The sequence below is a fragment of the Ambystoma mexicanum genome, chromosome 6p (genome assembly GCF_040938575.1).
Source record: "Ambystoma mexicanum isolate Mex_15411 chromosome 6p, UKY_AmexF1_1, whole genome shotgun sequence".
NCBI lineage: Eukaryota > Metazoa > Chordata > Amphibia > Caudata > Ambystomatidae > Ambystoma > Ambystoma mexicanum.
Genome location: NC_090935.1, coordinates 654,191,793 through 654,216,920, shown reverse-complemented (window position 1 = coordinate 654,216,920; position 25,128 = coordinate 654,191,793). Strand labels below are relative to the sequence as shown.

General features: G+C 44.7%; 1 protein-coding gene across 5 annotated transcripts in view; it reads left to right on the top strand.

The window, feature by feature from the left end:
- The window catches only part of BDP1 (BDP1 general transcription factor IIIB subunit), a 2,223,165-nt gene that overhangs the window by 1,823,281 nt on the left and 374,756 nt on the right, over window positions 1-25,128 (top strand). For all 5 annotated transcript variants that reach the window (XM_069627521.1, XM_069627519.1, XM_069627520.1 and 2 more), the window contains one exon: window positions 15,810-15,948. In XM_069627521.1, the coding sequence (XP_069483622.1) occupies window positions 15,810-15,948 (139 nt within the window). The remainder of the gene's footprint in view (window positions 1-15,809; window positions 15,949-25,128) is intronic.

Genomic DNA, 25,128 nt, shown 5'->3' with positions numbered 1-25,128 from the left:
TAGAACATCAGAAGATCCTTCTTAAGGAGATCGCCATTCTGCTAGAAAAGGACGCGATAGAACTCGTCCCAGGACACCAGGTAAACAAGGGTATCTATTCAACTTACTTCCTTGTGCCAAAGAAAGATTTAACAATGCGCCCAGTATTGGACTTACGGCCTGCCAACAAGTATGTCAAGCCCCAAAAATTCCGTATGACCACGCTACAAGAGGTAATCCCCCTCCTAAAGAAGGGGGATTACATGGCAACCTTGGATATGAAAGATGCTTATTTTCATATTTCCATGCTCCCAGCCCACAGAAAATACTTGCGCTTCAAGGTGGACAGTCGCCACTACCAATTCAAGGTACTGCCCTTCGGGATAGCTTCAGCACCAAGGGTGTTCACCAAGGTACTGGCGGTGGCAGCTGCACACCTACGCAGGGAGGCAATCCCAGTGTACCCTTATCTGGACGACTGGCTCATAACGGGGGAAACCCCAGGAATTTGCAGGTCAAACATTCAGAGGACTATCGACCTCCTCCACGAATTAGGCTTCTCTATCAACGAGAAGAAGTCAAGTCTGGTGCCAAGCACCTCAAAACAGTTCCTAGGAGCAATCCTAGATTCTCAAAAAGGGTTGACCTTCCCTTCGGAAGAGAGAATTCGGAATATACTACTGCAAATTCCACATTATCAGTCAGGTCAACAAATAACGGTACGCAAAGCAATGCGGTTACTGGGCATGATGGCGTCTTGCATTTACCTGGTCCCCCACGCGCGTCTGCGTCCCATGCAGGAATGGTTGGCGAAACAGTGGTCTCAGGCAAGTGGTCAGTGGGACGATCTAGTGGTCGTTTCGCCAACACTCGTACAGAGCTTACACTGGTGGACAAGAGAGAATCTCGCAAGGGGAAAACCCTTTTACGATCCCGAAGTACAGGCAGTGGTGACTACAGATGCATGCCTGACTGGGTGGGGAGCTCACCATCTCCACCACACAGCTCAGGGTCTCTGGTCTCACTCAGTAGCCAAGAACCACATCAACCTGCTAGAGCTTCTGGCAGTATTCCGAGCGCTTCGGGCGTTCGAGCCCCATCTGCTAAACTTGTCGGTGCAGATCCGGACGGACAGCACGACAGCCATGTTCTATTTGAACAAACAAGGAGGGACTCGTTCGCCAAATCTGTCCAAGCTTGCCCAGAAAATCTGGATATGGGCACTCAGACGGAACATCTTCCTGTCATCACAACATGTTCCAGGGGAGCTCAATTCCCTAGCGGATGCCCTAAGCAGAGACTCCCTCCCAGAGGAACACGAATGGGTCCTTCACAGAGATATCGTAGAAGATCTCTTCTCTCAGTGGGGTTTCCCCACTATAGACCTATTCGCCACAAGCGAAAACAAACAATGCCCAGGATTTGCATCCAGGTTCCCCCAGCCAGACTCCCAAGGGAACGCCCTGTGGATGAACTGGTCAGGGATGTTTGCGTACGCTTTTCCACCAACTCCTCTCATCAGGAAGGTGGTGTACAAGATGAACAAGGAATCGATGACGCTCATCCTAGTTGCTCCCATATGGGCGAGACAACCATGGTTTCCACACCTACGCAGGATGGCGGTGTGCGAGCCCATCAAACTCCCAGCCTGGTACAACCTACTGTCCCAGCAACAAGGTCAAACAGTGCACCAGGAACCCAACTCAATGAACCTGGCAGCATGGCTCCTGAGGTCATAGAATTTGGCCATCTCAATTTACCACAAAGGTGTATGGACATCCTAAAAGAATCCAGGAAACCAAACACAAGGCACTGTTATTTTGACAAGTGGAAGAGATTCGTTATTTGGTGCCAGAATAAACAAATCAACCCAGTTGATTGCACTCCTTCCAACGTTGTGACATACATGCTCCACCTGCTGGATGCAGGATTGGTTTTTAACTCTCTGAAAGTACACCTGGCAGCCCTCTCGGCTTACACCACATCCCATAACAAGGTGTCATGGTGGAAAGTACCAGTAGTTAAAGCCTTCATGGAAGGAGTAAAGAGACTTCACCCTCCTATTTCGAACCCACCGCCAGGATGGGACCTTAATGTGGTGCTAGCTAAGCTCATGGGCCCCCCTTTCGAACCCATGCATAAAAGTAGTCTCAAACACCTGACTTATAAAACGGCCTTCTTAGTAGCCATTACCTCTATAAGAAGGGTCAGTGAAATTCAGGCTCTGTCAGTGCAGGATCCTTTCTTTACTATCCACAAGGACAAACTGGTTTTACGCACACACCCTAGGTTCTCACCTAAATTTATATCAAAGTTCCATGTAAACCAGTCCATCGAGCTTCCGGCTTTCTTCCAGAACCCGCAAAGCTCGGCTGAGGTGAAACTACACACCCTAGATGTGCGTAGGGCGGTCCTCTACTATGTAAATAAAACCAGACCGCTAAGGAAAACAGATCAACTGTTTGTCTCCGTAGCTACAGGCAGAGAGGGAGATGGCGTCTCTAAAGGCGCTATCTCGAAGTGGATTATCAACTGTATACAGCTGTGTTACTCTCTTTCTGAAAAAACTCTGCCTTTTACGCCAAGGGCCCACTCTACTAGAGGCATTGGGGCCACTCTGGCTTTCATTGCAAATGTTCCCCTCGACACCATTTGCAAAGCAGCTACTTGGAGCTCTATTCACACTTTTACTCAGCATTACTGCATTGACACTCATTCCAAGACAGATACACAAGTGGGACAAGCGGTTCTAAGACACCTGTTTGCTCATGACCCTTCTCACATCCCACCTCCTTCTTCTGGTACTGCTCGCTAATCTATGCACAGCATGTGATCTAAGCAGATTCCACAAGCCTCAGAAGGGATACATTACTCACCGTAATCGTATTTCTGATGCTTGTATCTGCTTAGATTCACATGCGACCCACCCTTCCTCCCCTCCGAGAGAAGGCGCATGATTGCTTGTAGTCTTACCTTTCTGTCTATCTGCTTGGATTATCTGTACTCACGCTACTCCTCATGCTTCCTCATGTCAGAAAAAATACAATCTGAGGTTCCTAGACGCGTGAGGGATCCCAAGATCCCTCACGCGTCTAGGAACCTCAGATTGTATTTTTACAGTGGACGTCACACTAGGGATAGTATTACTGGCACGCCTGTGTCGACGCCCATTTTCGAGTTTCGAAAAACAAACTGTAATACTCCGCAGCTTCCACTAGATGTCGGCCTATGCACAGCATGTGAATCTAAGCAGATACAAGCATCAGAAATACGATTACGGTGAGTAATGTATCCCATATATGTACTATGTCACTACGCCACATACATCAGTTCCTTTATTCTGCGTGCTCGTCACACTGCTCTGACGAACACAGTATCGAGTCTTCCACTCTTTTGACGTATATGTCATCAGATTTGCTTTTTTCTCTCGACCGCGAGATGTCAGCGCCTCAGGTTTCGGGTTTTAAATGGTGTACCGACTGCCACTCTAAGATGCTGGTGAACGACCCGCATGAGATATGCGTGTAGTGCCTGAGCACGAGTTATGACACCGAGGGGTGTGTGTTGTGTCCCAAGTCGAACCTGAAATCGGTGCGTGAGCAAGCAGCTAAACACGTGTTGGGCGGACTGCCTTCGAAGTCAACTGCACGGTCGACCTTCTGGTCCTCTGAGGCCAAGATTGAGGGTCCAACCCCCAAAAAAGAGAATCATCTGCGTAAAACAAAGAAGTGATCCCACTCGAGAAGCCTTTCTTCTTCATACTCGCATAAGAAATAAAGGCGTCACCGGCACCAACGAGATTCAGATGTTTTGCCGGAAAGAGGTAAGCCACCAGCTAGGCCGACCACTCTGCAAGAGTGGGAATGGTTTGAAACCCAAATGCTGAACATGTTCCAACAACATGCAGGTACAGCTGTGCCCCCAAGCAGCAGGCCTCGGAGGCAGCAGTGGCACTCGGTACACCGACCCCACGCAAGCCATGTTGCCTACCCCATCGATGTCAGGAAAGCCCTCGGGTTTGACGCAGAGAAAATCACCTAAACCCTCGATTCTCGGGCCTTCCCATGAGTCACATGGTTCGGGTGTCCCGACACCACCTCGGTGCCAAAGCCCCTATCAATGTCGACAGTCACTTTATCGACATCAAGGGATAAGCCCTCACTGCCAACCATCGATGATTAATCTTTTGCCCAATCTCCTGGACCGATTTCTTTGGGTCCATGGCGTCTATCTTCGGCGCCGATGGCGGAGATGACCAAGGGGACGTCAATCCTGTGTATGCAGGGCGGGGGCGTCAACTATTTCGACGACCAAGCTGATGGTTTGACGTTGGCACAAGGTTTCCATGATGCCAGTGGGCTGGACGCATCCCCTTAAGTGGAATTACAGCAAGCCCAGCCCTACACCCACACCATATTTTGGGCACTAGTCGATAAGGTGGTCGACGCTTTGGGGCTATGTGCTTGCGGCAGTGCCTGTCCAATGTTACAAATTAACGGACATCCTGGATGAGGGCCCGGTTACTGAAAGGAATATACCACTGAACCTGGCGATCACCTATCCAGTAGCCTCACTGTGGCAGCACCCCTGCTCCATTCCTCCGGTCAGCTCCACTATAACTGGAAAGTACAGGCCGGCTAGAGGAGACCAGTCATTTTTGGCTTCTCACCCTACTCCGGAAGGTCTTGTTGTGCAGGCAGCCACAGTTTCCACCAGATTGGCATCCTCCACCTCGTATCGGACTCCTGGCAGGGAAGGTAAGACAATTGATGCAATGTCGAAGAAGGTATTCGCGTCTGGCAGCATGGCTCTGAAAGCCACTAAGGTAGCCTGTGGGTTTGCCAAATATTCCTTCAGACCCTGCAAGGCAGTAGAGCAGACAGCTCAATACATCCATGAGGGGGAACTGAGAGACGTCTTCGTACAGATGGTGGAAAATGGGAAGGAGGTGGAAACGGGCCTGGACGTGGCCGACTGCGTGCACCGTTCAATGGCATCACGCAATCGCATTGACATCAACAGGCTGGAGTTGCGAGCCATCAGGCTAGCCCCGAGAGCATTTGCCCTGTCTCTGCAGGGGAAGCATGTCCTGATTATGATGGAAAATACATCTACCTGAACAAGCAAGGTGGCATGCGCTCTTCCCCCCCACCCCTCCACCCCCTGCAGAGAGACGATGCAGCTGTGGTTCTGGCTATTGATCAAACGGATCTCTGTATCGGCAGTTCATCTGGCAGGGACCGAGAATAGTTTGGCGGATGCTCTGAGCAGTCTGAGCACAGTCTCACATGAGTGGGAAGTGTGCCAGGAAGTCCTAGAGGTCTTCTCTCTCTGGGGTACCTCATCAGTGCTCCCGTTTGCCATAGAGTCCAACAGGAAGTATAGACAGTTTTAACTCAGAAAGGTACGGCCAGCCAGTCCAGGCAGTCTTCCCTAAATTGTGCTGACGGAGCGTAGACTTGTGCGGAGCCCCTGTACCACATCCTGCAACAGTGGAGACCCGTACCAGTTACATGCTGCATGATCCAGTTATAAAAGAGAGCGGGACTGATGCGCTTTCCAGTCCGGGCCATTGTTGAAAATGGAAGGGAACAAGTCATCCAACGTCTATGGCGTCCCCACCTTTCCCGTTGGAGCTTATCGCCCCAGCCGAGGGCTAGCAGAGAATCGCTGGAGCCAGAGAGGTGCCCCGCACTGGATTGGATGAAGAATGAGCTCCAGAAGAGTCTTGCACCGGCGAGAACGGGACAACATGCCTGCGCCATGTATTTGGCGTTAATGATGGCGTCACAGGAACAAAGTCTACCGTTTCCTAGTCACGTGGAGGGCAGTTTGTGTGCGTGCGGCCGCTGTCCACGCACAGCGCTCTGGAGGTGGTGCCTTCCTGCATAGTTATCGAGGGGGGCCGAAGTGCCACGCACCACTTATGGCCTGTCATTCCGAACAGGACAGGACCAAGGCCAGAGAGCATATGATAGCCCGGTAACACATCAGGACGACACCGGAAGTGTCCATAGCCTTCGGAGTGGCGGGTCAGGCACTGCAGATAAGGGCGAGAACCCCAAGGTGCGCGACGCTTCACATGTTTTGAAACAATTGGATCGCAATTTGGGAACCCTCTTGGAACCAGGTGACTGTGGTTAGGATCCGTGGATAGCGGTAGCAGTGTGTCGGGCCTGTTTTCATATGTAAATTTCAGTCTTTCTTTGTGTTGTGGCCCATATCTCCAGGTTAGGATATTTCCCCGGGTGGTAGTGGTACGTTGTGTTTGTGTTTAAGGCCGTTGTTTGTTTTATTGCCGTGTTCATGTTGTGGCCTTACTCTGTCTAGGATTCCTGTGTTATGGTTTTGTCTGAAATTATTTGATTTTTAAAGGGATCATTAACTTTAGGGTGACGAGGAATTTGACGACATAGCGGGGGAGTGAGAAGAAAACAGTGTCAGGGCTTCGAATAAATTCTTTACTTATAGGAGGAAACTTACTACCTTCTTTCACACATGTGGACATGAGGGTGGAGTTCCACATGGCGTTAACTGCATGCAAATACGTAGTTCAGCATTTGCAGAAATGGAAGCATTGTACTATGCAGCCATGAGGGTGGAGTTTCTCACGGGTTAACTGTGTGGAAATACGCAGTTCAGTATTTAAAGAAATGTAATATTTGTGCTATGCGGTTTTGACTTGAATGAGTTTTTAACATGAAGTACAAGTTTGTTTCATACTACATATGGGCATGAATTTTACAACACGTGTGGAGTGTTTGGTATGGTGTGGTGATCTGTGGGCTTACCGCACTAGTACGTGCAATGCTGTTAGGTTTGTAGTGCAGGTGTTAGGCCATGAAGCTGTCGCTTATGCGTTATCTGAGTGAGGGAATTAATGTGTTATTAAGGGAGGCATATATTGGCCGTGGTGTCAAGGCAACGTGCCTTATTCGTTGATGAGGAGGTGTATATTGGCGTGAGCGTCAACGGAAAGTGCCTTGTTTGTGGAGGAGTAGTTCAGGAGTGTGGTCATGGAAAGTACCCGGTTCCCTTTTGGACTGTTGGCCAGGTTTGACAAGTTGGTCAGATTTTCAAATGGGTGCTTCTGCTACTGTGCGTTCATGGTGAGTTTGAGGAAATATTACCGTGCTCGGACGTGCAATATTGTGATTTGTTTTGTGCTCTAGGATGTTGTTGGTTTTTGGTTCTAAGTGACTCCAGAGTGTGTGGGGTTGAAGTGTGGTGTTAGTGTTGGGGGAGTATTCTTGTGAGTATCAAGTGTTTTGGCCTTTTGGCCTAGTTATCCATCATATAGTGTTTGTTCCTGCGTACTGCCTTCGAGGCACTGCATTTGTTGCAGGTTGTTAATCATAGGCGCTGTAAATTGGGGAATGACTGCGTCTACTTTGTGGAATGTGGTGTTCTGTATGTTTGTAAGGAATTTTCTTTCCTAAATTTGAGTGTGCAAAATGCCAGTGAGCCTGGCTAATTATGGAGCCATTCTACGTGCATCTGTGTGTCAGAGTGGGGATAGTGTTTAGGTGGTCAGCCGCAGGATTGTTTTGTGCCAAGTAGTTGCTTGCAGTTGAGCGGTTTGTGCGCAGGCCTGAGGAGCAGCTCAGGGCGGAAAGAGTTGGCGCATTGTTGGTCAGGTTGGTTAGTTGGTTGGCTTGCTTACTTCTACAAGCTAGGGTGTGATTTGGTGTGGCAGGCCTGACGTCCTGTGAGGCAGCTCGGGACAGGTGGTGTTTTTTTTATTTTTGGTCCTCGTTGGAGTTCCTTTCGGTTTTCAGCATCAGTGTCCTTCACTTCGGTGGACTCTTAGTTCTTACATTTCCGCATTAGGGCAGTAGGAAGTGGGTTGTGAGTGGTGCTATATTGGGGTGTTAGGTGATCCCAACCAGCTGGTGCCTTAACCTTTCTGTGCAGACTCTTTCAGGATGGAGTCCTACCATAGTTTGCAGTCCAAATGTTGATCTCAATGGGGTGTTAACTTTGTTCCCCTCTGTTCTTTGGGACTCTGGTATTTTTCCTGCGTTGTTGGCCACTTTGTGGGAAAGGCTGGGGTGTGTGTGGTGTCTTTGAGATGAATGTTGGCATTGCATGTCATTTGCTTCCATTTTTCCTCAAGTTGTTGTTGTGTGTGTAATGGAGGGAGAAGTGTCCTAATGGGGAGTGTGTGTGTGTGTTCAGCTGGTAACATCAAAGGTTTATAGCTGGTAGAACATTGGTGTGCCTTTGGTTCTGGAAGCTTATGTTGGCAGTTGAAAGTGAGAGTAGCTGGCTAGATAGGTGTGGCGGACCAGTGTCCATCATACATACATTCCTGTCTTCATTTCCCTACCTTCCTACCTGTGTGTACGTGAACCCGGAGTATAGAGCTGAACAACAGACAATAAAGCTTGTATGTAAACTACTGTGCCAGTCAACGACCTCCTCCACTTCATTCTACTTTCCCCAAGCTACATATAGACTGGCTTTTACACGTAATAGTCAGTTCTTTATTCTTTTTGCCATTACCACGACAATGACACCAACAAGGATCGTCTTGTTAGACTAATCCTTATTCCATGTCACATCCCAGTGCCAAGGCAACCCAGTATATACAAGCGGCGAGACATGGTCTCCCGCTTGGTTAAGAGGACTCATTTTAAATTCAGCGTTCACCACTAATACAGGTAGGAACATCCCTCTTTGCTCATTTACTTTTTAATGTATTGTAACATAACATGAATGGGCACTACAAGTTTCCCCATTTTATTTCCAGCTGTCGAATTCTCTCTATTTACACGTGATCTCCAACCTCAGGGCATCGAATAGGTAATGAAATCATTTTTTCAATAATGTTTACACACAGTGCTTTTCTATTTGAAACATTGACTTCTACTTAAGATGTTACATTTATTTAACACATTTTTTGATTTCCTCACGTATTTTACCCTTGTACAATTCCGTACAAGAGAATCTTACGTATATAGGTCCTAGGCAGTATATTTCTCATCCTTCATTTTGTATCACAGACTCATCCTCACTTCTTTAATGCATGTGGCACATGCCTGACCACAAATATGCAAAAGGCACACCATTTCCACGAAAATGTTTAAAATGTTAAGTGTTCTCTGTGATGCTGGAAATGCATCGGAGGGACAGCGCCTCCGTATCCTTGAGCTTTACTGCTTTTTATTGTGTGTTCTGTCGTGTTTTCCGCACAGGAGTTAATGTGGAACTCCTGGCGGTGCAGTTCTCTTTTGGTTTGGTGAACAGACCCATGGGATACCCTTATGGCACCCACGGGTCGGGGTACAACCCTGAATCCCTAGTGTATGTTTTTGGGCACCTGTGTGTGGCCCACAGAGCAGGGTACGGGCTGGTGGCAGCTCCGTGCTGAAATGATGGTGCCCTGAGCGTCCTCCATTGTGGGATGCCCAGGCCCTGTCATTGGAATCGGTAGATTTCTGATGGAAACAAGATGGCTCCCATGGCCTCTTGCCTTCCATCGCCTGTTACCTTGATCTTCCCGAAGTCCGGGGAAGCCCTGACTCTGCCCCTTCCCCCTGACTGGCTGTTGGGTGGAAGTTCCATATATGGTAGTGTGGGGACGAGCACCGCTAGGAACAAAGCTGCCACTTCACCGCCGTAGTTCATCCTGTTCATGGCCGGACATTCAACAACCGATGGCTCCTGCCTTAAAGGGAGTGCACTCAAGAAGGGCTGTCGATTTCCCGACGAGGAACTCTACAACACCAGGTACTTTGGGGTTGCTGAACTATTGGAAAGACTCTTGTGAACAATATATGGACTGGGATTGTGATATAACTTTATTCTACAGTTTGCCCAGGTGGGGCTGGGGGGGTCTCTACACAGAACTTCGTCTAGATAACCGGGCCAGTATTCTGCCAGCTCTAACCAACTGCTTTTCTCTTATCTCTATTGTTGGTTTCCTTTACAAACTGATTTGTGTGACATTTAACCGTACAGTTGATGCACTTTAAAGAGATTGAATAGTAATTGTTGTACCACGTAGAATTGTATAGATTTGCCATTGTAGATAAGTGAGTACAAAATGAGTTATCGTGATACTGTACATACCTTGAACATTAATTATATTAAGATTGTGTTTTAACTAATACAGTGTGTGGACATTCCTTTGTGGGTGCTTGGGGACTACACTGTACTTAAGAACCAGCCTGCATCACATCCTGAGAAGCTAGGCCCTGATTGCTCGTCCATTGCTACCAACAATAGAGATTCTTGGCTGGGGTCCTCTGTGCCTCTCCTCTACCATATAGAGAGCAGAAGTACAGATCCCCCCCCCCCCAGTCATTACATTCTCCACTGCATGAAAACACACATAATAATGCACCCTGGGTATATATCAATAGTGCTTGCATATACTCAACATAATGCTTATCAAACATGCCATATTAGAACAAAGATCCATAAAAAAAAATGTGGGTGTGAAATTAGAAAGAGAATCTCTTTCATCTCTTCCGAACTTTCAAGTACATTCACATATTATACTGACGGATTGTCATATTATATTGTATTGTAGACTTTTGAACTGCACTTGATGAAGGGAACCAGAAACACCTTGTGTTGATGATATCAAACATAAAGAATGTTTAACGTACTGGACCATTGTGGACTGAATCATTGCCATTTGTTTGTTTATTTGTTAAACCAATGAATGTAAAATGAATATTTGAAATAATTTAAAGTGTTTATATTGGCTGAAGTTTCAGTTCCAACGTGTGCAGGTTGACGGGAATATCCGATACTTGTGGATACTCTTTGTCTATCATTCTGCCAGACCCAGATTTACTGTTTTGCAACCATCTGCTAGTCTGATCTTCATGATGGAGGAGCACCTAGATGCCAGGTAGAAGGCCCGCTAAAGCTTGCATACATTACTCACTATTCCAGCCTGGCAGAGATACAGCTCTGGTTCCAGAGTGGTGTACTAGGACTCCACCAATGATGATACAGGAATGAGGTTACTACTCTAGTTTAGTCCCCACTTGAGGGGGTACAGTTCAGGGTATAAGTAGTTTTGGACAGCTGCATGTCTTCATGACCTTTTAGCTAACAAGGTGTCTAAGTGCTTGTATTTTCCCCATGCTGCATGTTTGCATTAGCGACCCTCTCTTGTTTATTGAGAATAGGGATGAGAATATTCAGATGGTTGCATTTCTCAAATGTTTTGGCAGCTGCCCAAAATTGTCAGGCTTTTTCTTGTGGGGGCACTAGATGTGCTTACCTGATGAGCTATGTGGTTCAGATCATCAAGGAAAAATGTGTAAACCAGGGGGGAGAAAAGTGGAAAAAGTTCAAGAAATCTGCCTCTGTGTCAAAGCGAAGTACTTCGTCAAGGCTCCCGTGATGGGCTCAGAGATTTAAAAGAAAACTAGAGATTTTGTTTGGTGAAGTCAGTTGTGAATGATCAATGTATGTGATGATTTTAAAAGAATGTATGGCTGTATTTAGTTTGGGATTAAGAGTCTTCTATGAGGGTTGGAGTTTTCCTTGCAAGAACAACGCTGCAAGAATGGCCTCCAAGCGGGACACTTAAAGAGCACATTGTATGCACATATTGATGAATCGCAAAACCATTTCTTTTGTAATAGCTCACAATGTTTCCATACAAAGGTTGAAGAGATTACGAGATAAAATGATTGAGAGGATTCAAAATGGATCCAACTGGGTTTTACTTGTTGGGAATGAGAAAATCCATTTCAACACAATTCCCTCTTCCTGGGTAGCAAGCATGTGTTTGAGTACTGCAAGTCCAACTGTATCAAATGCTGCCAGTATGCTCATCAAACTGTTATCTACATCATCCTAGATGCGGATGCCACTATACATCTTCTTGGTTTAAGGTCAGACTTTGGGAAATTACTGTTTTAAAATTGTAACTGACCACGAGAATAAATTAGGGATATTATCCTGTGGTGCTCTATAGGGTTTAACTGCCAGAAATGCTGGTGCGCATCTTGTCTGGTGACTCAGTCTTTTTCAATGTGCAATATTTCTCATGTGGTACCAATATGCTGCTGTGCTGCTCTTTATGCTAGATCTATTTTTTTTAAACCTTCCAACAGGCCTCTCTCAATGTCTAGATCTCCACCTCCACCTTTTCTTGCAAGCTGCTCCAGCATACACATTGTGCTTCTCTCCACACCTCTCTCGCCATGCCTTCCAAAATACCCTTGTCCCCTTAAGCCTCTAGTCTTCCATAACCATGCCATCCCATACTTTGCATACCAGCTGTTCCTTCCCCTTCCTTTGCTTGTTTCCCCATACATGCTTCCTCTCTGTTCCTCCATATGCCTCTGATGTTCCATTGTGTCTCTGTCCTGCATCAAAGTAAAAAATAAATGGCAAATCTTGCTAGTGCTCTGGCTCCAGTGCCATCTTTTGTGCTCATGCGTTTCATTTTGGGTCATCAGTAATTTAAGTATGCTCCGCCCCCCACCACAAGTGGTTAAGTTTCGTGGAACACTTCAAGGAACTTCTTTTTCAAAAGGTATGCACCCGATTAGATACTTTAATGTGTCTGATCTGGGAAGTGATTTTAATGAGTACTAACACATTCAGCTAAATCAGAATGTTGGCTGGGGATGAAACAACCGTTCACCTCTGAATTAGATCTGTTCTGGGGGTCGTCTATTAAGCTGGAAATTAGATTAGACATTCTTTAAATCATGTGAGATACCCTTAAAACATGTAGAAAAGTCTTCATTAATTTAGTAATGCATTCATTTTGTATCTTTCTTCAGAGATATCCTGCAGCTCAAGGACTGCCACACCACACCCTGATATAAAAACCTGGATGTCCAGTGCAGACCTCAGGTTGAATACCAAACAAAAAATAATTACTCTTAATCTCCATTAAAACCGAACACTAACAGATCCAAACCTGGCTATCCACCATAATGTCATGCATGCTGGACGCTACGCTCGTAGAACAGCTAGACCGTTCTATTCCAAATGGAGGTTATTCGATACGTTACCGGGAAAACGACGTTTGCACTTTTCACGTCGCTAACTTCACGTGACTTTTGCTTCGTCACGTGAACTACGGTATTACGTATTTAAGCAGCGTAGAAACTTCACTCGCTGCTTCTGATCGAATCTATTGGCGTTGTGTAGCTGAACCTCTGATCTGCATCCTGGCATATTTCTACAGCTACTTTTGGGCCTTCAATAGCGTGTGTTCCGCCACACGCTGATTCCTGGAGCTATTCCTTCGCGTGATAATTCACACGCGTTTTCTGTCTTCAAGCGTGGCTGGTCCGGACTGCGGGAATCCTGCCCGCGTGTACATCCACACGTACACTCCGTCTTCATACGCGGCTGGCCCGGACTGCGAAAATCCTGCCCGCGTGTAATTCCACACGCGCACGCTGTCTTTAAACGCGGCTGTTCCGGACTGCGGGAACACCGCCTGCGTGTAATTCCACACGCGCTCTCTGTCTTCAAGCGCGCCTGGCCAAGGCTGCGTAAATCCTGCCCGCGTGTAAAATCCACACGCGCTCTCTGTCTTCAAGTGCGGCTGGCCAAGGCTGCGTAAATACTGCCCGCGTGTAAAATCCACACGCGCACGTTGTCTTCACTCGCGGCTGGCCCAGACTGCGTGAATCCTGCCCGCGTGTAAAATCCACACGCGCACGTTGTCTTCACTCGGGGCTGGCCCAGACTGCGTGAATCCTGCCCGCGTGTAATATCCACACGCGCACGTTGTCTTCACACGCGGCTGGCCCAGACTGCGCGAATCCTGCCCGCGTGTAAAATCCACACGCGCACGTTGTCTTCAAACGTTATTTTCTTCGCGGCTGTTTATAACCGCGTGTACTTTGTTTTTCCTCAAAAAGAGCGCTAATTCTAACTCCTTCATCTGTGGAATTAACAGAAGGATTGATCCCACAAGTGGGAAGGAAGCTTTTCAAGGATTATTGGAAGGTGACATTGAACTGAACTTTTGGACGCTATCCTGTGGTGAATTCAACCCGTATCTAGCGTGAGCCTCGTTCCGTTCGGGATAAGTCTCCCTTACTAATTTTCCCTTCCTTGTCGTTTGTTCTTCATTCAAATCCATCAAGAGACTTCTGGATTATTCTACCCTAAACTAAAGGTCAGTGTGAACATTCCTGTCATTATCTAATTCATCATACTCAGGTTGGAGCAGTTATTCATGATACTTTAATTTGTCCTAGGCTGGCTTTCTATACCTTACCCACGCCCTTTCCAGTGATCCATCGCTCTGTCTGTTTTATCAGCCAGAGGGTTGTATCATTTGGAAGGTCTTCAATTGACTTCACAACTATCAAATCGTGTGAACAGGGATCCGGAAGACCCTACCTCCTGTATCCTTTTCAGTTAATACTTTGGTACATTCTGACACATAAACCTAGAGGGCTTTGTCGCACAGCTGACATGTGCCAAGGCCCTGGAATTCCATATAGACAGTCCTCTTTCCTTCAAACTACACATAAAAAAGAAAACAGTCAGCTTGGTTCCAACTAGCTCTCTTATGTAAAATCAATTGCTTCTTTCCAGAACATAATTTCCAATCCACAATATAGGCCCTGGTCCTTTCTCATTTGGATGGTGTAAACTCCTTTCTCATTGGCGTACCCACTTCAACCCTGGCACCAATGAGAATCATCCTATATGCTGCCTCGTCAAAGGCTTCTATAAATTTGCTTGCATTGCGCCTGCACTCACCAAATTTTATTGGTTGCCCCCTACAAGCATGCATTGCTTTCAAGGCCAGCTGCATCATTTGGCTGAGCAGGCCCCCATCTCTGGCAACCAGTTCTCCACAAGGAGCCAAGACCTATTCAGATAAACAATAAGCAGGCTTTCTCGCTTCATGCCCTCAGGCTGTATAACCTTATAACTATCAACATTGGACTCATACCCACCCTCATGCAATTCATAATGGAGCCAAAGGTACTCCTCTTCAAGTAGCACCTTCACGCACCCTGATACCCCAGTCCCACCCCCATCCGACTCCTGCACCCCTAATTACTGCTCCGCTTGCTTAACTGTTGTAACTGTGCACCCTAACCTACAACTTCTGGTGTACAAGCAGCACTCCCCTGCTTCTCGAGCGACGTCGGTGCTCATTAAATAGCTAAAACAAAATAAATACAAATTGCTTCATATTGGCGCTGCAGCACTGAAGAAAAATACTTTTGCATCCTTATCCCCTCCTATTTTACACAGAGCGTTCCCGTTTGCTGTTTTGATGGACATTTCAGGAGCATTATGTAGGTTGCCAGATAGCAAGAATGCGTGGATAGAGCTGGTCATTGCTGGTGAAATAACTGTGACAAGTTTGTACAAAACTGTAACACAGTAAATAAATGAATAAATTAAATAACTCTAAGAATTCCCAGAAATCTGTACTTTCCGTGTGAATGCTGTTAGCCAGGAGGAACACCAGATCTTCCATCATAGAAGAGCCTTTGTCAGAAACCCTGATAGCCAGCATTCTAACTATCTTCTTAGCACGATGAAGCGCACACACGAAAACCTATTCTATCATATTGTCCCTTAATATATAATAATCCCCATTCCCTATTGTTTAGTTTCTGATAATGTTACAGTCTGTTGGTCTACTCTTTTCGGGTTGGGTGCCTATTTGGTCTGTGTCTGTTAGGTTTGTGTGTTCTATTGTAGGTGTATTACCACCTGAAGATGTCTTTGCAGTTTTATGAATGTCAAGTGTGAACTTTAAATAGTATTCAATATTGTTTAAATATTTACATATTTGTGGCTTACCTTCTCTCAAATAACAGTAATATTAAAATGTGTTGAGTGACTGTGAACATTTATTTTAGTTGTCAAAACGAGAGAGGAGAGATTTCAAAATCTAAAACAAGTGGAGCCATGGTACAAGGCACTTCTGATGTGCTAGAATTCAGCTGTCGGAGTTCAGAAAGTAATTTTGCTGTCCTGCCATGCACTTCTGGGGAGCAAGTAAGCACGTTTTATTTGTTCATTGTTTTATTTCAGTTGTTATATTTCAATTATGTTATATATGCTTACATATTTTTGGCTTGCATGTAAAACATGTTTAGTCTTCTAATAATAAACACCATGTGCAGGTTGTAATGGTGACACCACATAGCTTCTGGTTAGTAATTTACAACAATGCATTGCTCTCTTGTTTTATTGCATTGCTAAGTTTCCAAATGAGTCCTTAACAAAATAAAGATAGGAGGGCATGTTCTTGCTATTGCTGAATTTCATTTTTGGAGATTTTGCTGTGTTTATTTAGGAACCCCTGATCTTGCTTTTAACCTCTTATATTTCTTGCAAATTCCTTTGTTTGGGGAAACCATGAGGCAGGTGTGGCGGGTCGGACACTTGGAAAACATGTTTCAATTTCTTTTAATGAAAATGATATGTTTTAGGTCTAACTTTCCCCATCACTAAAAGGAGTACCCTACATATCTAAAGAAACTAGAGGTGCTTGTACGTTGTCATAAAGTCCAAAACGAAAATATGTCCTGTGTCCAAACTATCCTATCGGAACCTGCCACTAATGTTAACTAACTTAAATATACCAAGGGAATGATTTGCCTTCACTCGGTCTCTCCTACAGCTCATTCAATATTGCCTTGAATTATACGTTCTCCTCGTGGAACAGATGGTCTCTGCGATCAACTGTTGTAACTCCTCTAGAACACCTTTTTCCCCTCTCATGGTCTCCTTTTTATAATGTCCTTCAAGATGACCTTTTTTAATACCCAGATTATTATTTTACTTTCTTCCCAGATTATTATTTGTAGTTTCTTCCCAGACCTTCCCTCCAGAAGTACTTGATCATGATTTTCCTCTCCGCCTTTCTAAACTTCTATTGTCATCAGTCCTCAATCTTAAAATGTTTCTGATCTGACTGGTTATATCCCAGCCATATTAATTAAGCGCATCTCATCTAGGCTTTTCACTTCTTACTCGACTTTGTTGTGTATTTGATGACTCATACTTTGCACTGGGACGATGTGACCTATTCATGTGTCTTTTCCCTCTCTGTCACTCGTTATTTGTCTCCAACTCCCGTCACATAACGTTAGCTCTGCATTCGCGTGTGTGACGAGGTTTCTCAGAGTGATAGGGATATCCCACGTGCCTCCCACTTCTCCTGCTCCCCCAATTACCTCTTACGTTCTAGGGGCTGGTGGTTGGGCTCGGCTCTCACTCGGAACTGTTCTCTCTTTCTGTCGGCTTCTCACCTTCACGTTTTTCGGGTCTACAGCGGACTCCTGCACCGCACTGGTGCTGCTGGTTGGAAGCGAGCCTCGCTTCCTTCACAAGCGGTATAAGCAGTGTTCTTGGGGCGTCCTGCCCACCACAACCAGCTCGTGGTCACACCACTGCCAGGTTGCTTGCTACTCTCTTGGCCGACCCAAGTCTCTTCCTGTCTCTGCACACGCCAGTTCTCCGACGCCTCGTCCTTCCCGCTCTCTCCCTCTCCACAAGTTGCAGGCTCCGTGACTAGCTTGCACTCCACCTCCTGCCGGCGTAATGTCAAGGGGCTTTCCCTGCTCATCCGGTTGCTCTCTCCGCTTCCTCCTCAGCACAGTTAATTATGCATCTTGCATTAAAGAGACATCTTCCTTTTCGCGTGTCATTGGGTTTATTCTTGCATTGCCATCAGCCCAAGTCAATGATGTCACATTCGTAGGCTAATCGGGTAGTCCCATGTATGCAATGAAATTTGTTAGTGTAGGGAGCTCCTCACAGGAACGAGCATCCTTGTCCCCAAAGGGGAAGCCTCTCTGTGTGAGATCCCAGTTGCCTCGATCTCTGAGGGTTTTGCAGAGTGGACTCACCTGCCTAGTCTCACAGTGGGGATTTCCCCTTGGGGAGAAGGGGTGAATGTCTGCGATTCATCACACATGCCTAAAATGGCAGTTATGCATGCATGTGCTCACTGTGAACCCTGCTCTGAGCCATCCAAAGTGGTTTGAGTTGGGATAGGCCATTCTCTGACTTCAGACATGGCCGCTACCCATTCTGCTGGGGTGGTCCTAGGAGCTTGGTGGATTTAGAGGGCAACCTGATTGGCTGGTCATCAAAACCTTTATTTTATGCCTGTTGTGTGATTGGTGGGTTTACTTAGGCCAGCCTCTGTGTCTATGGGATATCTACAGGGGACCCTGTTCCTACACGCAACTATGTTGAAATTCCGGTGCTGCTGGGTATCAAACCTGGTCCTGGATCTTGTCAGGGGAGTCTTCTTTGGTGTCCGCTGAAGTTGGTTGCAGCAATCTGGGAACCTTTGGTGTAGAGCTGGGATTTACCTGGCTTTCCACAACTGCAGAGCTGCCTACACCCTGTTTTTCCAATGGAAGTTCAAACACTTAACTGAAACTATGCCTAAAGTCACTATTACAGGGACTTACCTTGACATATTTCAAAGGACTGCCATTTTAGCTGTATTTTTCAAGTCCTTCATTGCCCTCATGCTTATGGAAATGCTTTTTACAATGTTTCCCCTGTGGCTATTATTGTGTATGTATAAACTTTATTTGAATAGCATAATACAATTCATTAAAGTATGCAGTAATAAATACACCAGTCAATCATTAAAAGAAATACCATAAAATTATTCAAATCGTAAAAATCACTCCACCTGGACGCAGACCTAATAATACTTTAAGTTCATATGTGCATAGCTGCAGTGCCTTCCTTATAAAGGTATTCACAATGAACAATGCCCAATGTTCATTACAGCTAATTAAACAATAAAGAGCATCTTTACATTTCCTGACATTAAAATATTTTAAAATCGAGCAAATTGATGACATAAAAAAATAAAATGTAAGCTTGTTTCATCCTCATCTCAGCAGAAGGGACAACTGTTAAAACTAAAGTGCATATTCTTCCATGTAGCTGCCCATGCTGTGCAGTAGCACTTTTTGGACATTTAGATGTGCAGAATGGAATTCCCATAACAAATGATCGTGGACCCAAATAACCGCACAAACTCAAAGAATGTTAAAATACTACTTTATTATCAGTTCAATAAAGTAGGGAAACCTGGTGAACAGGAAACCGTAACAAATGATAGTCCACACACTCTGTTACATTTCAGGTGCACAAAGGCTTTATACCCCGATGTGCGTCAGCTATGACATCATCCTATGTGGCAAATAATAAAACTTATCAGACAGAGGGTTTGGTTAGGGGAACATATCTGCCTATAGGTTCTGTAAGTGTTAGTAACATTATTGGCTGCCCCTCATCTGGCAGGCAAGCTTCGAACTTCCCTCTCACTACGTATAATACAGATTATAGCAGCAGTGCCCCTGCAACATTGTATGCTCATCACTGCATAGGCACTCATGGTAGGTTGGCTTCTTCTCCCAATCTTGGACACTCTGCTCACTAGTAGCTCGTTTGAAAAATTAAACCCAGGTGTAGAGAACAATGTCAGACTACTGCCCAATTAGTCTACAATATCAGCCAAGGCTTCTCCTTTGTACTTGACCTTGCTGGATGTTCTCTTCTCTGGAACTTTAAGGGGAGTTAAGTACATCGTTATCTTCGTCCAGGGCTTTATGAATATGCCTTGTTTTCCGGTCTTCTCCCACCTGTGAAGATAACGTGATTTTGTTAATTTCGCCTTCTATTTAGTGCTATTTGATTTGATTATGTCTGGTGTCACTACCCTCTTCGACCTCTAGAGACTTAGTTGCTCCATCTCGCATATCCTTTTCTACATCTTTGTCAATACTTGGCATTCGCAAATTTTCATGCTAATTTTCACTCATTAACTTAATCTAAGAGTATGTCCCGCATATATTACTTATCCTTGTTTATTCCCTTTGTACCCTCCAGTTGCTTCTTGCTGTGGCATCCTTGATCTTTGGACAACAGCTATTCTTTGTTCATGCATACATTCGTATTTCCGGCGTCTGTCAGCCCTGCAGCTCTGGTCCTTCAAGCTTTTAGCTTACTATCATTTGGAGCCAGGATCCATCTTTTCAACATGGCCGCCTTACCTGTGTTATATTTTCTACTGCAGCAAGCTTCTGTATGACTCCTCTCCCTTGCTTTTCTGCATGTATACATTTAGTACTCATCTGGTTACTTATCTTCTTTGCATATATGATTTCTTCTCACCTGTATGTATGTTATTTTGCTTCAGTTATATATTCATTCTTTAAGTATTCTTATATTGTTTCAGTGCATAATTGTATCTTCTCCTTACAACGTCACTTTGCACCTATCAGATTTTCTTTACAGCTCTTCTGAATTCGGTGGTGTCTGCAAATCTCCTGCTACCACTTCAGTTCGGGGGTACATTTAGCACGGTTGTCTGAGTGTATAACGTCTCTCATACACTCAATGCAGTATTGGAATGATACCTGGTGTTATGCACCGTGTCTTCCTGTTATTCATCCAATAGGTTGGAGTTGATGGGGTGGGTTCTATCAGTGATGTACACATCTACAATCCCCCTTCCGGTCAAGTCCTCAACCACCTCGTTGTCTTCAATTCTCTTCATTCTTATTCCATGGAATGGCTTCTTTGGGACCCATAATCCTAGTCACCCCCCTTAGGTCACCTGTATTCTTCATGTGTTCATCCACACTACAGGTCACATGGCAGCACTCCCCAGTTGGTTGACAGAACACCCAACGCCCTGCATAGTTGTTGTTATCCTCAGGGTAATAAAATGTTGTTCCTGGACAGACTTTCAGGTGCTCACAGGTGCTATTTTCTGTCTGTGTGTGTTCATTAGTGGCAACATTCACATTGATCATTATCTTCATCCCATTGCTTTCTTTGCTTTTGCATTGTCGTCCTATGAATATTCTTAAAAGACAGAACACCAGCAACACTAACACTAGTATTTCTCCAAGTAGTTTGAAGGCATTTGCCAACTATGTTGGAACCCGTGAAAACCGTGACAAAAACGAATCTTCATCCTCTGTCTGGTCTACCTCTTCCACCATCTTTGTGGGCAGGGTTGACAGCATAGTTATTGCTTCTATCATGTTTCCATTTTCTCCATCATGGGCAGATATGAATGTACAGCAAGAAGGCCCGATCTTGGCGCAAACACCTCCTTCCATTGCTGTAATTAAGTCCAGGACATACCTGTTCTGTGGAGGGTCATGAGTCTGATGGCCCTCAGTTCTTCTGATCGCATTAAATCCTTTTATTGTTTGTGTTGATCGTTTGTAGTAGCTCCCACCTAGTGATCTGTCACCACTTGGCATTTACTGCAGTCTGAATTCCTGGCATGAATATAGCTGTAAATACCGCTACTGTTCTGCTGAACAAGTTATGTTCATATATTAGTCATGATGGTCTTCTATTGATTTTGCTGAAAAATAGTTCTCCCTTTTTCATCGTGTGAGGCTGAGCGATCTCTTCTGTCGCTAGTTTGCATCCATTTTCGGAAAGCTGTTAATATGGAGATCCCTTTGGGGAATCACCAATGCAGGAACATGTATGATCATCAAAGAACACGTTCCTCCTGAATGTTTGGGCAACTGCATATATGCCTTAGATCCACAAGCCCAATAATGATCCATCAGCACGCAGTTCCGCCATTCATTTCTTGTACATCCTTTATTTGCTTACATCCTTTATGCTCTTCAACTGAGACCTGGTCTCTGTTCCTGAAACACAATGTTGCTTTCTTCATTGGTAATATGGATACTGGCCCTGCTTCATTTTCAACCCATGTCAGTAATTTCGAGTACTTAGCCCACGACTTTAGGCATTTGTCATTCACTATTTGCACTCATTTTACTAGTGATGTCATCAGTAATTGTGCACTGCATTATAGCATTCCTTCTTACCATCCTGTACTGTTGGCCAATACACCAATAGCTGAGGTCTCTCCCAGCATCCTGGCAATCCTGGTGTATCCCATGTGTCTGCACAATTCAACCTTTTTTGCTCAACAATCCTCCTTAGTTCTCCAGTGATACCACTGAACAAGTACAGGAGCATTTTGCTTGTCTTTCCTCAATCTTTTTCCATTTTTATGTAAGCATCTTCATATGGAAATGATTTCTTCGATCACCATCATAGGGTTTCCCATCTTCCTTCGAATTGTCCTCTTGTTGTGCACACTGCTAGATGGCTGAGACACTGCATCATGTATGGATGTTAATCTTGCCATTAATGTTCTGGCTGTGCTCATGGCATAAGAGATGAGAGCACATACACAGCAGCTTTCACCTGAGGTGTTCCTTCCCATCTCTCTCATGTGCTGATACCACATGTTATTCTTTAAATGTGCCGAATGATCAAGATGTTAATTTTATACCTTCATTATCTTCCCCAATATCTTTTAGATCAGGCAATTTGTTCAGAAATATCCGAAATATATCACTTGTGCCTTTGTCAGGTATAGAAAGAGATGTCTCATTGTCAGATACTTCATGTGAATCATAAAACAATATCTCAGGAAATCTGAAGAGCATAACAAAATAGAGACAACACATAAGGCAAAATGTATTTGGGAAAAGTATTGCTATAGTGTTCAAATGGCACATTGTCTCTTTTGGAGTAGCTGGTCTTCTTGTTAGCAGTGTGTGTTTTATATAATGGAAAAGTTCCATTTTTTATTCAATTATTCACCTTTAATTGCATTTCAAAATGTGCACTTGTTATAGAAGACAGTGAATTATAATAGCTATAATAACTCTGCAAATGATAGGACTGTTATTAGGATTTGCAAAAAATACACCATCCACGTTTTGTCGCACTAGAGCTGGATATGTTTGGAGTATGTATAAAAAAAACAGCATACATAAATGCGTGCAACTTATCTGGCGACATAGAATGTGTTGTGGACTCTGTCTTATTTTTAATATATAGTGTCTTTTTAGTTCAACTGAAAAAAAGTTGTGGTACTACAGCACGTCCGTTCATTCCCTATTAGACTTAGGAAATGTCAATTTGTTCCAGAGTTTTTAATCCATTGATTCTTTGTCCTTGCCCCTGGTAGCCGATCTGGTCAGCATGCGCGGAACTTCTTCTCTTGCTTCACTGTCAACTTGTGCTGCAGGGGTCGGGGTATCTCCTTTAAAGAACATCACGTCGTTCAAGTGCAGCTAGGTTCTCCTCTCTTGCATTTTCACAGCAGTAGGTGTGACCCACTCTACTAGGTACGTTCCTTCAAAACCGGGCTTCTTCGAAGTATAAACAAAGCTCTTGACCAGTACTTGGTCCCTTGGTTACAAACTAGGCTGCTTAACTGAGTCAATAAAATCAGTTTGTTGGTTGTCTTCCTCAATCTTCCTCATCCCTTCCCTTCGATTCTTGATCTTTTGAGAAATAAAAGAAACCTGATCGGTCATACTTGTTAAATAATCATGCATCTCATCACCTAATGTTTTTGCTACACTATGTGCACCAGTTTTTATTCGAGTGGGGCAAGCAAAGGTTACTCATGCATCGTACAGTCACCAACCTTCTTCAGAGTGATTTTTATTTTTGGCTATCCTTTCTTTGAGAACTCTGTTTACCCTCACAGACACCATTCACCTGTGGGCTATAGGCCGAGGAAAACTATCTGTTCAAACAACTCATTTACAAAATGCTGGCCATTATCAGACTGCAGGACTTGGCGCACACCCCAACTAGGATACACCACACACACAAGAAACTTAGCAGCACATGTGGCATTGAGGTGCGCGCATGGACCTGCCTCAATCCATCTGGAAAAGGGACATACTACTACTAGCATGTACCTGTAACCATTGCATACTTGTAGCATATCCACATAATCTATATGTATATTCTAAAACAGACCATTGGGTCTAGGGATTGCTGCTCGCACTGTTCACAAGGTGTGCCCTGCGATACATTTCTGGCACACAATGCAATTTACAATAAACTGTGCAACATGTTCTAATTTGGTGTGAACCAGTATTCTGCGATTATTGTAGCAAGACTTTATCTGGTGGTGTGCACAGGGTAGTGAAGCTGCTCCAGCACCACATTCTATAATGCTAGAGGCATAACTGGCTTCCCAGTGCTATCCTGTCTCCATATAGCCACAGTGGTGGATGAAGAACTCCCCTGTCTTTTCCATAGATCCTGCTCTTCCTATGGGGCTCGACCTTGCAGCTCAATTAATTGTACAATGGATAACATATTACATCCTTCCTGTATCAGCATACATTGCTATGACCCTTACTTAACATCCTCTAATTTGAAATCACAAATATTTGGAAAATATGCTGCTCTTTTTGCCTCTAGGTCTATGTCTGTGGCTTTGTTACCTTGAGAAATTAGGTCCGCCCCTTTAGTATGGGCAGTGCATTTCACCACAGCGATGGCCAGTGGGAGCTTTAGTACTTGAATGCTCCCTTGTGACTATCTTTTTTTAATATAATGGTTTTGTAGCTGCCCAATAGAGAAGCATGTTGCACTGGAGTGGCGTCTGCGCGGAGGAAACCCCTCCTTTTCCAACGTGACAGCCCTGCTTGTACACATCACTTCCTCACCTCAAAATCTCTGAAGCATGGCGATATGCGCCACATATTCTGTAGCCTATGCTGAACAATGTGCACTTGTCACTACCTCAAATTCACCATTCTTTTTTAACTTCACTACCTCAGTCACCATTCAGCAGTCGTTTGATACATTTTCAAAGAACCATTAATAAAGAGAACTCCCCCCGCCCTCCCTCTCCCCCTTCGAGCGCATTGTCTCTAACATGGGGAATATCATCATAGAACTCGGTATACGTTGTGCAGTCATGTACATTGTCCTACTTTTCTACTGGTTATGCTACAAACGTTGCTGGATTCACTATTCTACATCTAACAATTTTAAATGCTGGGTACGAAATAATCACTTTGTATCAAGACGCTCTTTGTGTAGTCGATGTACTTTTGGGTTTCTCCAAAATGGCAAATGGGGAATGCTCGAGAAATTAAGTTATTGAGAATCCAATTATAATGGTGGCTTTCTCAATCGCAAAAGCAGCAGCTGCTTGCGCTTGTTGGCAAGGATAATGTCCTTTCATTACTGGGTCTAGAATACCACTATAATAGGGAAGTGTTTTATGTTCATGTCCTAATGTCTTTTGTGCAAGTATTGCTGTCATCACCTCCATTTGAATGAGAGTATAGGTAAAACACTTCATTATAGTCTGGTATTCCTAACACAGGGGCT